This window comes from Cherax quadricarinatus, chromosome 32 (assembly GCF_038502225.1).
Source record: "Cherax quadricarinatus isolate ZL_2023a chromosome 32, ASM3850222v1, whole genome shotgun sequence".
Classification (NCBI taxonomy): Eukaryota; Metazoa; Arthropoda; class Malacostraca; order Decapoda; family Parastacidae; genus Cherax; species Cherax quadricarinatus.
Window position 1 is genome coordinate 36,204,097 of NC_091323.1, and position 17,514 is coordinate 36,221,610.

General features: G+C 36.6%; 2 protein-coding genes across 3 annotated transcripts in view; one reads left to right on the plus strand and one right to left on the minus strand.

Annotated features, from left to right (window-relative positions):
- The first annotated feature begins 167 nt into the window (after positions 1–167).
- On the plus strand, positions 168–14,007 carry LOC128690201 (acid sphingomyelinase-like phosphodiesterase 3b). 2 transcript variants are annotated; one of them, XM_053778759.2, is made up of 7 exons: positions 168–941; positions 3,111–3,321; positions 3,711–3,858; positions 5,981–6,121; positions 7,014–7,139; positions 7,759–7,939; positions 8,344–14,007. In XM_053778759.2, the coding sequence occupies exons 1-7, from the start codon at positions 548–550 to the stop codon at positions 9,129–9,131; spliced, it is 1,989 nt and encodes a 662-aa protein (XP_053634734.2). In that variant the 5' UTR covers positions 168–547; the 3' UTR covers positions 9,132–14,007. The 2 variants fall into 2 exon arrangements, with proteins under 2 accessions (XP_053634734.2, XP_053634735.2); XM_053778760.2 differs by having other exon boundaries at positions 169–941; positions 8,347–14,007.
- LOC128690202 (folylpolyglutamate synthase, mitochondrial) overlaps positions 13,589–17,514 on the minus strand; it is a 41,301-nt gene continuing 37,375 nt past the window's right edge. The window contains exon 11 of the mRNA XM_053778761.2: positions 13,589–17,059. Coding sequence (XP_053634736.2) covers positions 16,895–17,059 — 165 coding nt within the window. The 3' untranslated portion in view covers positions 13,589–16,894. The remainder of the gene's footprint in view (positions 17,060–17,514) is intronic.

Below are 17,514 nucleotides of genomic sequence, written 5' to 3' on the forward strand. Positions count from 1 at the left end.
ATATATATATAGATATACATGATTCATTTCTTAATCAGGGAAGGAACCTAATATAAATAAGTCACTTTGAATTTTTTGGGTTATCCTGGGTAATTATCACTTATGTTGCTTTGTATGATAATTTATATAACCTTATTTATGTACTCACCTAGTTGTGGTTGCAGGGGTCAAGTCCTAGCTCCTGGCCCCGCCTCTTCACTGGTCGCTGCTGGGTCACTCTTCCTGCTCCATGAGTTTTATCATACCTCTTCTTAAAGCTATGTATTTATGTGTACCTGTACCTGAATAAACTTACTAGAGGACCCCTTATGGATGCGTCATTTACAATTCAAAGTGAAGCGGTAGACCCGTGTGGGGTGATGCAGCTGGCTGTACTGGCCTAACTGGTTGCAGGGGGTCGAGTCACAGCGTCAGTTATGACGTAGTAGTGGTTGACACTGCCTGGCACTGACAGGCTCCACACTGGCACTGTCTACTACCATACTCCCTCACTGTCTGCCCAACTCCACGTATTTGTTATTTTACTTAAATATAAGTTTTAGTTACGATGTTGAGAGGAATTATTGTTTTATGTTTGTTGGCGGGACTACCCATCAGCCTGTGTGTCTCCCCTCCCCCCCCTGGTGGTGGTGACCCCAGTGGTGGTGGTGACCCCAGTGGTGACCCCCCTGGTGGTGGTGACCCCAGTGGTCACCCTAGTGGTGGTGACCTTATAGGTAACCCTGGTGATGGTGACCCCATAAGTAACGGCCCTAGTGGTGACCCCATAGCTGACAATCTCACTGATGGTGACCCCATAGGTAACCCTAGTGATGGTGACCCCATAGGTAACAACCCCATTCATAGTGACCCCATAGCTGACGACCACATTGATGGTGACTCCATAGCCAATGACCCCACAAGTGAGGTTGGCAGCGACGACCCAACTAGTGTATTCAGAGGTGAGTATGTGTGCCTCTCAGACCATATACATCCCTGTATAAATTCCTAATGATTATAATAACCATAATTTTTAAAGGGGCGGAAGGCCTCGGTCAGATGACCAAAAGCACCAGCTGCGGGTCATCATATAACTAAGACCCGCGTCAGGAAACACTTGGCCCGGTGGCCTGGTAGCTAAAGCCCCCGCTTCACACATGGAGGGCCCGGGTTCGATTCCCGGCGGGTGGAAACATTTCGACATGTTTCCTTACATCTATTGTCCTGTTCACCTAGCAGCAAATAGGTACCTGGGTGTTAGTCGACTGGTGTGGGTCGCATCCTGGGGGACAAGATTAAGGACCCCAATGGAAATAAGTTACAGTCCTCAATGACGCACTGACTTTCTTGGGTTATCCTGGGTGGCTAACCCTCCAGGGTTAAAAATCCGAACGAAATCTTATCTTATCTTATCGTATCTTGTCCTGTTTCCTGACAAACCTTACCTAACCTAACCTGTGTTTCACATATTATTTTCTTAAAACCTTGCAGTACCTCAGTTTAAGAATATTCTACATCTGCATCAACTAAATACCTGGCATTAGTTATTTTAGGTTAATTAAGATTATCTAAGTACAGGTATACATCAGCACAATTATCACACATAGTTTAACATTACACAAATAACCCACACATAAGAGAGAGAAGTTTATGACGTTTTGGTTCGACTTGGTTGTATTTTGTGCTTATGTTGAAAACCATTCCTTGAAAGGCAAAAAAAATAACCTGACGTAGCCTAACTTAATGTAACCTAGTTTTAGAGGTAAATTCTAGGTTAAGATAAGATTTACACAGAGGATTAGCCACCCAGGATAACCCAAGGAAGTCAATACATCATCAAGGACTTTTTCTGATTTCCATTGGGGTCCTTCAGTCTTGTCCAGCAGGATGTGATTTACACCAGTTGACTAACACTCATGCACCTGCTTACTGCTAGATGAACAGGGACAGCAGGTGTAAAAAGAATATGCCCAGCCACTTGGTGTGTGAGGCGAGAGCATTGGGTTATGTTCACTTTCGAGTTACCAAAAAAAAAAAAAAAAAAAAATTCTCAAAAGGCCCCAAAGCATAACTGTCTCCATTGTATAAACCACCTTATATTGAAGAATTTATATAATAAAAATCTCTCTCCCCCAAACTCAGTATTATCTGTTGATCAACACCTGGGAGTTGACTGTTCCAGGTCATATTTTATAATAATAATAATAATAATCTTTATTTCTACAAGTACATGATACAATTTATACAAGTCCTAGTTGACATCAGTGGCATATTATATAGAAAGCCCCTTTTTATGCAGAGCATTTCAGGCAAATAAAGTTAATTTTGGCCCCAGGATATGACACACCAGTCGACTAACACCCAGATACCTATTTACTGCTAGGTGAACAGGAACAGCAGGTGTCTTAAGGAAACACCCCTTTAGGACTCTAATGGGAACAAACCACACTAAATATTTTGAAGGAGGGGTGTTAATGTTGCAGTAATATAACTGTAGTGAGGCCTGGTCACAGACCGGGCCGCGGGGGCGTTGACGCCCGGAACTCTCTCCAGGTAAACTCCAGGTAAGTGCGCCTCTGCCAAAACAGTGATGGAGTGAATGATGATGAAAGTTTTTCTTTTTCGGGTCACCCTACCTTGGTGGGAATCGGCCGGTGTTAATAAAATAAAAAATAAATATTTTGAATTGTCCTGAGTCTTTAACCCACTGGAGTTAATAAGCACAAAAAAAAGTATATATCTTTTATAGACTGCATGAGGGCCATTAGGACAAAAATTCACCTGTACATACAATACAGGAACATCAATTAAGTTTTTAATTCCTAAATTAGGTATTAAAGTATACTCAGTGTATACACACTGAGAAACACAAACACCCCAATGTATGAAGATAAATGGTTAGGACCGACATGTTGATGAATTAGACACATGTGCAACACTTGGGTATCTTTATTGAGTAAAATGTTTCACCACACAGTGGCTTCATCAGTCCTATAGAAAGGACTGATGAAGCCACTGTGTGGCAAAACGTTTCCTCAGTAAAGATACCCAAGTGTTGCACATGTGTCTAATTCACCCCAATGTATATCCCATAGAAGAAATGGGTTCCAATTTAATTATTTGCTTCACAGGTACTTTCTGGCAGATTACAGACATTCATTGGGATCAGCAGTATAGTGTATATGGAGATGCCAACAAAATGTGCCACAAAAGCTACACATCTACAAAACACAATGGAGTTTATGGCAATTATCTGTGTGATTCTCCTTGGCTACTAGTCAAGAGTGCCATAGATGCTATGAAGGAGATTAATAATAAACCGGATTTTATTTTATGGACAGGGTAAGTTAGCATTTTTGTTAATTTTGGACTTCTATCCAAGCTGTGACCTCCTTGTAAATCACAGTATTATTATTTAATTGTAGATGTATGTACGTATTATGAAACACAGTGCAAGTATATTTTAAGCTTAAATCACCTGCTGTTTTTCCTCAAGTTATAGTAGAGTATTTTGAAACTAAAAAGAGTAAAATTATATTTTTTATATAGGATGAAATTTTGTATGCTACAGGTACCAAGCAAGATATTTTTATATAAAAATATACTTTGGAAATATTTATCCCATGCTACAAAAAAATTCTTCCTTGTTCAAGTCAGTAAGATTAAGCTGCTTTTGTAGCAAATTAAATGATTACAGTATATAATTATATGAATTTGTTATTATATTGCAGGGATAATGTACCTCATACTGATGATCCAGAACCAGACTTTACAGTAATATTCAACACAATAAGTAATATTACTGAGGAGCTGCGGTCTACATTTCAGGATTCCATTCCAATCCTTCCAGTTCTGGGCAACCACGATGCATTCCCCAAGGTTGGTTAAAATTGTACATTATGGTACCACATAAATTTTTTTGTGATTTACTAGAATTTTCCTTAAATGTTCTCAGAGTACTAATATTGTTTTAAGGAGAGACGTGTATTTATAGGTACTGCATATGTAGCATGGCAAAATATCATGAACTTCGTATTATTTAACTATGAATGTCAGTAATGTAATGAATGAATATGAATTCTGTGATGACTGGCAGTGTAGAATCATTTGGTGATGCAAGTTAATGTTTTTTGGCAAATTTGTTTACTGTACTTTTGTACAAAAATTGTTTTTAAATATCTGATTGTGCCATATATGAAAAGACAGTTACAGGACTACTGTAGATAAAATTACCTATTATTATACCACATTTTGCTAAAACATGTCATTAAACTTTGAATAATTTTTCAAATTTTCAGCATTTAAAGAAAGATTGTTTTTGTATACAATATTTTCTACAGATTTAGAGTAATGTATTATTTATATTTCCAGTTTATTAGCAGTACAATGAAACTTTTCATCACACATAGAAAAATAAATGTAAAGACTTAACAGTTTGATTACATTTTCAGTACACAGTGGTACCTCGGGATACAAACTTATTTTGTTCCAGAAGGCTGTTCGAGTACTGATACCGAACGAATTTGTTCCCATAAGGAATAATGTAAATTAGATTAATCCATTTCAGACCCCCAAAAATACACTTACAAAAGCATTTATATAAATACACTTACATAATTAGGAAATTAGGAGAAGGTGTGGAGTTAATAAAAGCATTAGTCAGAGGGCAGAAGAGGGGTTGTTGAGGTGGTTTGGCCATTTAGAGAGAATGGATCAAAGTAGAATGACATGGAAAGCATATAAATCTATAGGGGAAGGAAAGAGGGGTAGGGGTCGTCCTCGAAAGGGTTGGAAAGAGGGGGTAAAGGAGGTTTTGTGGGCGAGGGGCTTGGACTTCCAGCAAGCGTGCATGAGCGTGTTAGATAGGAGTGAATGGAGACGAATGATACTTGGGACCTGACGATCTGTTGGAGTGTGAGCAGGGTAATATTTAGTGAAGGGATTCAGGGAAACCGGTTATTTTCATATAGTCGGACTTGAGTCCTGGAAATGGGAAGTACAATGCCTGCACTTTAAAGGAGGAGTTTGGGATATTGGCAGTTTGGAGGGATATGTTGTGTATCTTTATACGTATATGCTTCTAAACTGTTGTATTCTGAGCACCTCTGCAAAAGCAGTGATAATGTGTGAGTGTGGTGAAAGTGTTGAATGATGATGAAAGTATTTTCTTTTTGGGGATTTTCTTTCTTTTTTGGGTCACCCTGCCTCGGTGGGAGACGACCGACTTGTTGAAAAAAAAAAAAAAAAAACTTACATAATTGTTCGCATTTTGAGTTGTTCATATCTCAAGGTACCACTGTATTGCCATGCCAGAGTAATAATACCAATCTTCTCAAATTTGAATGTGTTGAGAAGGGTAGTTTTGTTTTTGAATGTGCTCTAAACTAGTTTTAGCTCTGTTTTAACTGACTTGTTTGAAAAATCTAATTGCACATAGTGGCCAGCTTAACCCTTACTACAAGCTTAGCTTATAAAATTGTTAATGTACTGATAAAATACAGTGCATATTGTAATTGAAAAGCTTCTACATAGCGAAGATACAGTATACAGCGGTACAGACTGTGGGGGTCCTCATACCTCCCAGATCACACTTAGTAAGATTGGCCACTTCCTTGAGAAGCAAGTAATACAGTTGTGAGGAATATGATGGAGCCATATCTTGGCAAGGAGCATAAATTATTCAGATAATTGTTGCACAATGCAGAAATATGCAAGTTAGTGAGAGACATTTGAGTTACTTAACAAGCCCTGATCATTACCTATTAAAGTTCACATTTCTTTTCAGTGCGTGTTTGCATGGTTCACATCATGGTTCACTTCACTTTTTTGTTTGCATGGTTGCTTACTGTGAAGGATCAATTCTCGGTAATAATGCAGTAATTATGATTTTATTATTATTGCTATCACCCTGTTATTATTATTTTATAATTTGTATCAAAATGACATGCATCTCATAATGATTTTTTTCTTACAGTATTTAAGTGTATATTACATTTCTCAGGATTATTATCCAGTTGCTGGAGAAGAATTTTATGGTCAGTATTTAACAAGGGGAGGTTGGTCATCCATTCTGCCAGAGACTGCACAAGAAGAGTTCAAGCTAGGAGGTTACTATGGATATGAACTTCCTATAGGTGTCACTGTAGGTATATTATGTTTGACTTTTCTGGCTGCTGTATATGTTCTGTCTAGGCTAAATGCACTTACTAAGAAGTGCATTTACAGGACTGCTGGCAAATATTTAATGAAAAATATCTTAGAAATTTTAGAAAAGTTGATTATGCTTTCATTTTATTCATCACACATTTCTTTACACTTTTCAGAAAAATTACTAAGTGTGAATGATAATGTTAAAAATCTTTGGGAGATCTAGGATATTTTTTTTTAAGTTATTTATTTTCAGAACATTGTACAGTATATAATCATAGCACAGCACTGCATACGTTTTTTCATTGGCTGTACAGTGAGGATGTTTTTCTCATTAATATTAACGGTTGAGCTGTAGGAGTCATGTTGATTTCTTTTCTGAATTGTCAGGGGTTATTGACATAAAATAAGGTTGGAAAAAAAAAGTATTGGAATACTATGGAATACAGTATTTAATGCAAACCAACTGCATTGTATAGTTTTAAAGCAGTTGGTAACTTTTAACATTAAAATTATAATTATTATATTTTTAGATATGCCCTTTAATTTGCTAAAATGCAACTGTATAGCCTCTAATAAATGATATACAAATATTGATACTGTAGTGTACTATGTAAGAATAACATTATATAGTTTTCAGTATAGAATGTCATGGAACATTATTATTATTATTATTATTATTACATTCATGGGGAGCACCAAACCCATAGAGATCATACAGCTCCTAGGGGAATGGGGGGTCCAAGGAGAGGGGGACTAAATCCAGTTCCTTGGATTAAGAGCCCATTACCATCATTAAGGCACCTCTGTTGGGCGGTCATGTTAAAAGTTAGTTTTGAATAGCATTATGGAAGTTTAATTGTGGAGTTATTGTTGCTCTGTTGCAGGTGTTAGTGCTGAACACAAACCTCTATTATGCCAATAATGCACTGGGTGTGAATGCAAGTGACCCGTGTGGACAATTCAAGTGGTTGAAGACCAGGCTAGAGAGAGCTCAAGAACACAAGTCTTTGGTTTGTTTTGCATCTTTTCTATCTGCATTGAAATTGTATTTGCTTAACAGTCATTGTAATTTTTAAGTCTGTATCCCTTGGTAATTTAATTTTCTGTAATTTAAAGTACAGTATAGTAGAGTACATTGATAATAGTTTTCTCGTATTTTAATATTCATGTTTGTATTGAACTATAACATGAAAAATTATTTAAATCTTCAACAGTTAGTCTTTGTCATATCCTGTAAAACAATGTTGAAAGAAGAGGAGGCCAAGAGATGCCATGATGGCTTTAGTTTTGTTTATAATTACAAGAAGGCCCCACTTATACAGCAGGTTAGGTTCCAGGCTACTGCTGTAAAGCAAAAATCACTGCAAAGTGAATCATAGCCTTTTTTCTCTTTCAGATGCATATAAAAATAAAGTAAGAGATAGGCAAGCTAATGTATTGTATTATGTGCATAGTAATCTTTATTTTTCTAGATGTGTTTACCATATTTTTTTTTCTTCTTCTTTCTTTCTTTCTTTCAAAAAATCTTTCTCTTCATACATTTCTTTCACTGGAGCTAATTATACTTGATTGTACAATTTAAACATTTTACTACAAAAATGAAGATGGTTATTAGGTTGTCTTTTGCAGGTGATAATTGCTGCGCATGCTCCTCCTGGTTATTTTGAAAGATTTGCCGAAGTGCCATTTTTTAATGCTACGTACAATGATGCGTATGTTGATCTCCTGAATGAATTCGGCATGATAATTATGGCTCAGATATATGGTCATGAGCACACAGACAGCTTCAGGTTGTTCCAGACTGCTAAAGGTGAGCACACATTTATGCTGTTGTACTTGTTCTCAGACATACTGATTATTCATTTTAATCATAGGGAAGCACTAAAGTAGTAGGGATCATACAGTGCCTGAGAGGCTTCAGGGTCGATCCAAAGAAGGGTGAGATAAGTCCAGTCCCTGGATCAAGAGTCCCTTTCTGGCATCAAGGCACCTCCCAGGAGTCAGATATACTGAGTTGATATTAAAATTACTGACACTACTAAAACTCCATACTATATAAACATCACATGTATGTGTATTATCATTACTAGTTTCTTTGATTTTTCTTTATTTTCCTTTAAAGTTTTACTACTAAACTGTAATTGTATTTTGTTGATAGGTAAATAAAATTGTACAATGTGTGTATGGTATATGAAAATATATTTTTTTCCCAAGTAGGTATGATGCAAAGTGTGGCTTTCATAGCTCCATCAGTAACTCCCTGGTATCCGTCTACTGTACCGGGTGGCACATCAATCAATCCCTCTCTTCGGCTCTACTCATATAATAAAACTGTGCTCTTGGATTACAGCCAATATCATCTTAACTTGACTAAAGCAAATGGCCCTTCTGAAAATGTCTCCAGTAACCAAGAAGCTTTTGGACTAGATGACATCCATATCAGAGGTAATAGATTGGAAAGGCCTGAGTGGGAGTTTTATTATCAAGCAACAAAAGCATATGGTTTACAGAGTCTTGATATTGTCAGTATGGTAAATCTCTATGACCAGCTTCAGTCAGATGATAACCTGTTCCAAAAATACTACTTAAGGAATTCTGCTGGATTTAATGATGGCCTGTGTGATGAGCACTGTAAAAAGTCTCATACATGTGCTATAGTAAATATTAAAGTAAAAGATTTGAACAGATGCATGGGATATAACCATTCTGAGAACTATAAAGGACTACCTAAATCTTCATTAAAGCCCCACAAAGAAGTTCCAATTTTTATAATGGAAGATGGGTTACCTGTTAACTTTCCCAATACATCCTCCAGTTCTCCTTTGGTCATTGCTATCATAGTTTTAAGTATGAGCTTAACTACAGTCTTGGCTGTTATATTGGCTGTCATGCTAGTTGCCATAACACTTAAGAGGAATCGGATGCTTAGAACTGAGAGAAGCCTACCAGTTGTGGACCTTACGTGGGTTCGGCGACAACAAAACTACAAACAGATTCCTTAAGGAAATAGAAGTTACACATTCTGTCAGTCACTGGCAGGTGACTTACAAAATGTGTTCCTTTAATACTTTTAATAATATCTCACTTATACTGTCTCATGGAAACCAGCTGTTTCCATTTTCAGTCCTGTGTTAGACTTCATATTTTGAAAATTCCTTTTTTTTTTTTATCTTGGTGGAAGGTGGGCACTAAGACAGGGTGACTGAAAGAAGCAAACACATTCATCATCATTCATTCAGTCACTTTTTATTTTTATTATAATTTTTTTAACACACTACCCATCTCATACCAAGGGGTGACCCCAAAAATAGAAACACTTTCACCATCATTCACTCCGTTGTTGTCTTTCGAGAGGCATGCTGATACTACAGTTCAGATGCTCTTCCAAACTGCAGATATCCCCACCTCTCCTTCATTGTGCAAGCACTGTCGTACCCACCTCTAGGACTTTAAGTCCAGCTAGCTGGTTTCCCTGAATTTTATTATTTTTATTATCACACTGGCCGATTCCCACCAAGGCAGGGTGGCCCGAAAAAGAAAAACTTTCACCATCATTCACTCCATCACTGTCTTGCCAGAAGGGTGCTTTACACTACAGTTTTTAAACTGCAACATTAATACCCCTCCTTCAGAGTGCAGGCACTGTACTTCCCATCTCCAGGACTCAAGTCCGGCCTGCCGGTTTCCCTGAATCCCTTCACAAAATGCTACCTTGCTCACACTCCAACAGCACGTCAAGTATTAAAAACCATTTGCCTCCACTCCTGTTTAACATGTTCACATACCTGCTGGATGTCCAAGCCCCCTCGCACACAAAACCTCCTTTACCCTCTCTCTTCAACCTTTCCTAGGGTGACCCCTACCCCACCTTCTCTCCACTACAAATTTATTCACCCTGCAGGTCATTATATTTTGCTCCAACCTCTCTAAATGTCCAAGCCACCTCAGCAACCTTCTTCAGCCCTCTGGATAATACTATTAGTAACTCCATGTCTCCTGATCTCCAAGCTGCAAATTCTCTGCATAATATTTACACCACACATTGCCCTCAGATGTGACATCTCTGCTGCCTCCACCTCCTCCTTGCTGCAACATTCACAACCCATGCTTCACACCCATATCAGAGTGTTTGTGCCATTTTACCCTTCAATATTTCCCATTTTGCCTCCATAGATAATGTTCTTTGTCTCCACAGATGCCTCAGTGCATCACCCATCTTTTTACCCCCTCAACTCTATGGTTCACTTCATCTTTCATATACCCATTTGCCAGCAACTCCACTCCAAAATATCTGAACACATTCACTTCCTCTATGCCCCTTTCTTCCAGTCTGATGTTCAATCTATCATTGCCTAGACCTCTTGTTACCTTCATTGCATTCACTCACAATTTTACCTTTAATTTGAAACTTCTTTTAGATTTGGGAAAGTTCACTGGCAGTTTACGAAGTGACCTTATACTGTACAGGGAAAATTTCCAGAGACATGCAGAAGACATGATTTCATTGACTCATAGATTTATATCAAAAAATATAGTAGTCAGACAAATTTACGTAAAATAATAGTGCAGTCAGACAAATTTATATCTTTCTCTACCTCGTTCACACAGAATACTTCCCACCATCTTCCTCCAACTTTCTCTGGGCAGTCAGACAAATTTATATAAATACTGCAGCCAATGTAATCAGGAGTTTATATAAAAAATTCACACTAAAACAGAGCTAAAGAAGTATAAAGTTAATCCTAGGATAGAACACCATTCTGTCATGTTACTTATGCAAGGCAAATATTTATAACATATGGTTATCCTGTCTTTTACTTTTGATCCTTAAGATTCCAAGGCATTTATATTCCAGAATTTAAAATAACATGCGCTTAGTACTGTAGCATCTTGAAAAAAGCATTAGCCTTAGTGGCAAGAAATAATCCCAAAGTTAATTGAGGTACCTGTACTACAGCATATAATCAGTTAAATAACAAAAAAAAGTCTCAGTGCTGTGACTGGAACGATACACAAATAGCCCGCACATAGAAGTGAGGAGCTTATGACGACGTTTCAGTCCGACTTCGACCATTAGTGTGACTTTGTAAATGGTCCAAGTCGGACCAAAACGTCGTCGTAAGCTCCTCTCTTCTATGTGTGGGTTGCTGTATAGTCCTTGTGGCTTAGCTCTTCTTTTTGATTATAATAATAATATGTGTGGGTTATTTGTGTATAATCAGTTATCTAGCGATTGACATTCTGTAAATTTATTTGAAGAAAATTAGTTTAGACATTTTTAAGTACATATGTACTGAAATTTTTCTCAGAAATACTTATGAATGAAGAACAAATTTGTTCACAAAATGTACAACAAAGTTGTATGTGTGTGTGTGTGTCTCAGAATTAAAACTCAAAGCTTGAAACATTGTTCACAAAATTATGTTTGGAAAATATCACTGAAGGTAGTATAACCCACCCATGTGATATGCAAAGGCACTGATGGTAATTCCTAGAATTATTGGAGTATTTTCCAGATAGAGATAATTATATCATGATGGATTCCTCTAAGTGTGGTAACTAGAAGTGTGTTGATACTCATGACCTTAAGTCACTGTTGTATGAAGTTTCATAGTTTAATTTTTTTTTTTTTGCTACTTTCACAGTTATGTTATGCACTACATTGAAGTGTGGTAAATAAAAAGTACACATGTGTATATACAGTTAAGGAGCTTGCAGTAAGCACAATATTTGAGGTATGTAATGGTATGAGATACCAACACAATGGTAAGGAGAAATGTGATTTTATAAGGTCCCTTTATATAAGCCTTTTATTTTTTTTAACCACAGTGGGCTTCAAGTCAAACCGATAAACCTGGCAAGGGAGGGCGAGTAAATATATACTATCAGGTAGTGGTGAGGTGAGAGGCAAGTTGGGTGCGAGTCAGGTCACATGAGTCCCAAACATTCTAGCAGTTTTCTGGCAAGTGGTTTATATAAATTTTAAAAACTGTTATTCTGATTTAATGTGTTGGAGATACTAATGAGTGCAGATTCAAGGACTTATTCTCTTGGTGTTGTCCTCCTTGGCAGTTAGTAGTGTACCATATTGAGTAACGAGAATAATGATGTATTACATAGACATTTAAGTTGTCTGGTCTGCTGGCTTCTTGGTGTTCTGAAATTCACTTGTGGAGGTGTCCAGATATCTCACCTGTATAGATTATCACACTTTTTACCACTGCAGGAGTATATAAATCCCATCTAACAACCATGGTAAAATACATATACATGAGACATCTAAAATTAGTTTCAGAACAGCAATATGCCAGCAGAACAGGCAACCTAAACAACTAATTATTAAGCTACTAATTGCAAAGGATGATGATACCCTAAGAAGAACCCTTGGAGCTGCACCACAACAGTTTCTACAATTTAGCTGATCCTATTTCCAGAAAACTGATAGCAAATTTGGGAATCATGATGATCTGACTCACACTCCACTTGCTCTTCACTTCATTCACTACTCCCTTTTATATACAGTATTTGCTCATCTTCCCTTATAAGATTAACCTGTTTGTGACTTGATAAAGTCCACCATGTTGACAAAATTTTGTCAATATAAGTTCCATATAACTGTACATATAACTCTTGCCAAAACACTAGAGGCAAACTTACATGTATATTAAGACCTCATTCATTATCTAAAATTCTATGTACAGTGAAAGCATAATATGGATATTTTTACTGTAAAATCATAAATTAATTAGCTTCAATTCACTTGTACATTTGGTGTAGTTTTAAGACAATTTATTTAAATGTAATGTTCTATGTATTACATTATAGGCTTCATTTCTCTAACAAGTTTAGTACTGTAGTAGAATTTTTACTGTATGGAGGGCTCAGCAGGGTTCTCGGTTTTGTGTGCTGCTGGGACATAATGCTTCTTGAGTACTTTTACATGATTATTATTAATAATGGCTGTCAGGTACATACTGTACTGTAACAATGAAATATGCATTCTTCGTTGTTTGCACTTAAATTACTTTGTGCTACGTAATTTTAAAATTTTGAATATTCATTATATTCACAAATTATTTTTATTTATTTTACAGTACTGTTAAAAAACAAATGCTAAACCCATGTGGGTCATCCATCTATATTCACAAAGAAGCACTAAATCCAAGTGTCACAGTGTACCTGTACTTATCAAATTTTGTATTAATGTTGGTAGAATTACCAACGATACATTAGGTAAAAGGACACATGCAATTAATGTGATATACTGTGGCAATGTTTCACTCTCCATGTCGCATTAGTTGCATATGTGTCATTTTACCTAACTTATTGCATTTTCTGTGTACTCTAATGGCTTCATCAGTGATAGTTCTGTCAAATTAGTCTTCAACACCAGTGAATTGTTCTGTGCAGAGGATTTATACATTATGTTACTGGTTCTAGTTTCTCAAAGAGGTGTATAGTCATTTTTAGCATTTTATTTTGTAAGTGTTTTACACAAACATGTAATATTATTATTAATTTCTTTTAACATGTTGGCTATCTCCTACCCATATTACTCTTTGAATGTGAACATTCATCAACCAAACTTTTATAGTATTTATTCTTATTGCTATTATTTATTAACAAATGTTCATGTTTGAAATATATTACTTCATCAAGGGTTGTGAATTTTATCTGTGAAGGTAATGTGATAGGCCAGAATAATAAAATACCTTCTGCCATCTCATTTATAGCTTATATTTTTTCATTTAAGTAACAGAATACAGTATATTATATATTCCCTGATGAGATCAGGGTAGTGAATGCACTAAAGTTGCTGTATCCTATCACCATAGCTATATATGTATTCAATGGTTGAAAAATATATACAGAATGTGACACGGTGGTATAATTATCACATACAGAATGTAAAGCATCCGATTTGGTTTGTTATTTTGTTTTAAAACAAATTCTAAACCCACAAGGATCAGATAGATATGTGAGTGTTAAAACAAAGTGGAATGAATGAGTAGTTTTTGAGGGTTAACATGAAGTTTTAGTTATGTTTATAAGTTACCAATTCAGAATGGAGGCAAGGTAATATCTATGCAGGGAGACCAATTAGTCAGAGTTGAATAACTGATAAGCACAGTGCCTACATTGTGAAGGGTGAATGGGGATGTTAAGTACAATTATTTATTGAAACTGTGATGTCCCTATACTTCAGAAAAGACAGCTAGGTAATGAATAAAGGTAAACCTGTTTTAGACAATACAGTCAAGTCTTTGTTGGTACAGTATATAATTTCATTCAAGAGTGGGCTTTATCAAGTGCATGATCAAGCCCACTTGTGGATGTAATGTTCCAATAAAAACTTAACTGCAGTCTATTTACCTTTTGTTTGCCTTACAAGTTTATTTTGTATAAATATACTTTCCTTCTTTGAGTCATCCTGGAGCCTATTTTAAACCAGCAGTTACAATATTTTATATAAAGCTAAAACTGAAAAAGGAATTTCATATTAACTCTTCTGAATGTAATTTAGTCAACATGGCAATTTTCTTATTTAACCTGCTTGTATTTTACATAACTGCAGTTTTTTCAATGTTACTAAAACAGTCTATAATGTTTCACAAAACTTTTCCTGATTGCATAAACTAATGAAAATTGAGACAAGTTTTTTTACACATCAGCTGTCTCCCACCAAGGTAGGGTGACCCAAAAAAACACACTTTTACCATCATCCACACATAATCACTGTGTTTGCAGAGGCACCCAGATACGACAGTTTAGATGTCATTCCAAACTGCCAATATCCCAAACCCTTCCATTAAAGTGCAGGCATTGTACTTCCCACTTCATTTATTAGAGTACATTGAATATAAAGAATTAAATTGCAGATTATCTATGTAGGTAAGTGGATCCAAATAATGTACCACCAACAATAATGAAGGAAAGACACATTTCATTACTTGATTATTATATTTAAGGAAAAGTGCTAAACCTGTAGGAGTCATATAGGATCTAGGGAAAGGCAGGCACTTGGCTTTAACCCAAGAAAGGGATCAAAAGCCCCTTACCAGCATCAAGGAACCTCTTTAGAGGGCATATTTGAAGAGCATGCTATCACTTTCTAGTATGTCAAGGTACAGCATATTTTCTTAGTTAGAAAAATGTAACTTAGCATCCAAGGTAAACTATGAACACATGGTGGAACACAAAAATGTTAAGTCATTATTATTATAATCAAAGAAAGCGCTAAACCGATTAAGTCTTCAGAAACAACAAATGCCAGAAAAGAAATCCAGAGCAGAAAATCAACAGAATTGTTCACACAGTCCCTGAAGAAAATAGATCACCTTCTTCATCAAAGATATGCTCACATGCACGAATGTGATATGTACCTTTAGGTCTCCTGGAACCTCCCATACTTAAAGTATATGCCAAACCACTAACACAATGCATTACTGGCACATTCTTGGCAATAAATTTGTGCAGGAATAGGGTAAATATAATACCCAGATTATTATTGCAGTCACAACTAAATGCAGCTATAATATCCAGAACCACGTAGAATTTCAACATAGCAGTCCAGTGTACCTTTGCAGTACATTTATTATTATTACACAGCATGGGTTTTAAACCTAACAGTGAAGAGAAAGGAGGAGGCAGTGGAAACGAGCTTGAGGGCGATGTGTGGTGTGAATATTATGCAGAAAATTTGGAGTATGGAGGTAAGGACAAGGTGTGAGGGTTACCAAAAGCATAATTTTGAGGGGAGAGGGGACACTGATCCCATAATGGTCCCAAAGTGCCTAGAGGAAATGGGATGCAATCAGGTTCAATCCAAGGAAGGAAAGCTCAAATCCAATTCCTTAGGTCAAGAGCCCCTCACCAGCATCAAGGAACTTCCCAAAGGGAAGTTCCACAGTTCATCACACTCCATCGATTTTACTTTCTTATGCCTCTCCTACCAGTATTGTATATACTACATGTATGCAATTTGTATCCTATGACTTGATAAAGAACTTAACAGATTAAAACACTTTCCCAATAAAAGCTCTTTCAGTAAACATGTCTTTTCTTCACAACATACATAAGTACAGCCTCTCCTCACTTAGCGATGTACTCGTTTACTGACACCTTGGACTTACAACAGGCTCTCTGACCAGTATTCAAACCTAAATAATGTATATTAGTGCTGATTTCCTCTATTCTATTTATTTCAATATACAGTATACTACTGTATAAACATTTAAAAATATACCAGAAATGTTATAAATGGTGCGAAGGTGACATAAAAACAATATCAAAGATGGTTGACACAGGCTCACTACCATTATACACCTACCATCCAACTTACAACCTGCTCAACATACGACCACTCGACTTACGACCATGCTTTGTATGCAAGCGTTCTGGGAAATAAACAACTTTGTTTTACACACTGTTTTTCCTAAACCTTACAGTATAAAATACAGTACTAACAGCATAAAAAGTAAAATAAAAAATGAAATACCAAAATAAAACAATAAAATAAAATCATTACTTAATGTGATGCCGATATTCAGTAGCAAGGTTCGATCCATTTTGACTTACAACCAGTTAGTCGGAACCAAGCTCGGTCATAAGTCAGATGGTAGGTGTAGTAGGCTCCTCACTTAGCGATGAATTCGTTTAACGACTTGGTCTTAGGAACGGAACTCCATCATTAAGTGAGGAGAGGCTGTATAGATTTACGTAGAGGTAGAGGAAAGCAGGTAAATTTTCCAAAGACTCGTCAGTGTCAAGGGGCTCCTGGTGAGGAAAACTGGGCATAGTTGTTGAGAACGAGATCAGTAAGTGAAGGTGGCTTGTTGTGAGCAGTACGGGTGTGCATAGCACTGGACAACCCAGGATCTATCAATGCCAACACTCCTCCAACCAAGTGTAGTGACCCTGTCACTAATATCTGTAATAAAAAGGACAAACCATAAATGCATATTTCTAATATAATAGTACATAAATGCAACACTAGTTTTTATAATTACTTTCCTGTTATGTATGTCGTGATGCATGTGTGTTAAAACCCTAAGAATGACTTTTGTAAAGATGGAAAGAAATTAGTTTCCTAAGGAAAGCACTTCATCACTCATCATTTATTTATTTTTTTATTATCACACTAGCCGATTCCCACCAAGGCAGGGTGGCCCGAAAAAGTAAAACTTTCACCATCATTCACTCCATCACTGTCTTGCCAGAAGGGTGCTTTACACTACAGTTTTTAAACTGAAACATTAACACCCCTCCTTCAGAGTGCAGGCACTGTACTTCCCATCTCCAGGACTCAAGTCCGGCCTGCCGGTTTCCCTGAACCCCTTCATAAATGTTACTTTGCTCACACTCCAACAGCACGTCAAGTATTAA

Coding starts and splice junctions, on each gene's coding strand:
- LOC128690201 (XM_053778759.2), top strand. CDS start 548: ATGTTGAGAGGAATTATTGTTTTATGTTTGTTGGCGGGACTACCCATC. Junction 3,859..5,980: donor ACCACGATGCATTCCCCAAG/GTTGGTTAAAAT, acceptor TACATTTCTCAG/GATTATTATCCAGTTGCTGG. Junction 7,140..7,758: donor CTCAAGAACACAAGTCTTTG/GTTTGTTTTGCA, acceptor TGTCTTTTGCAG/GTGATAATTGCTGCGCATGC.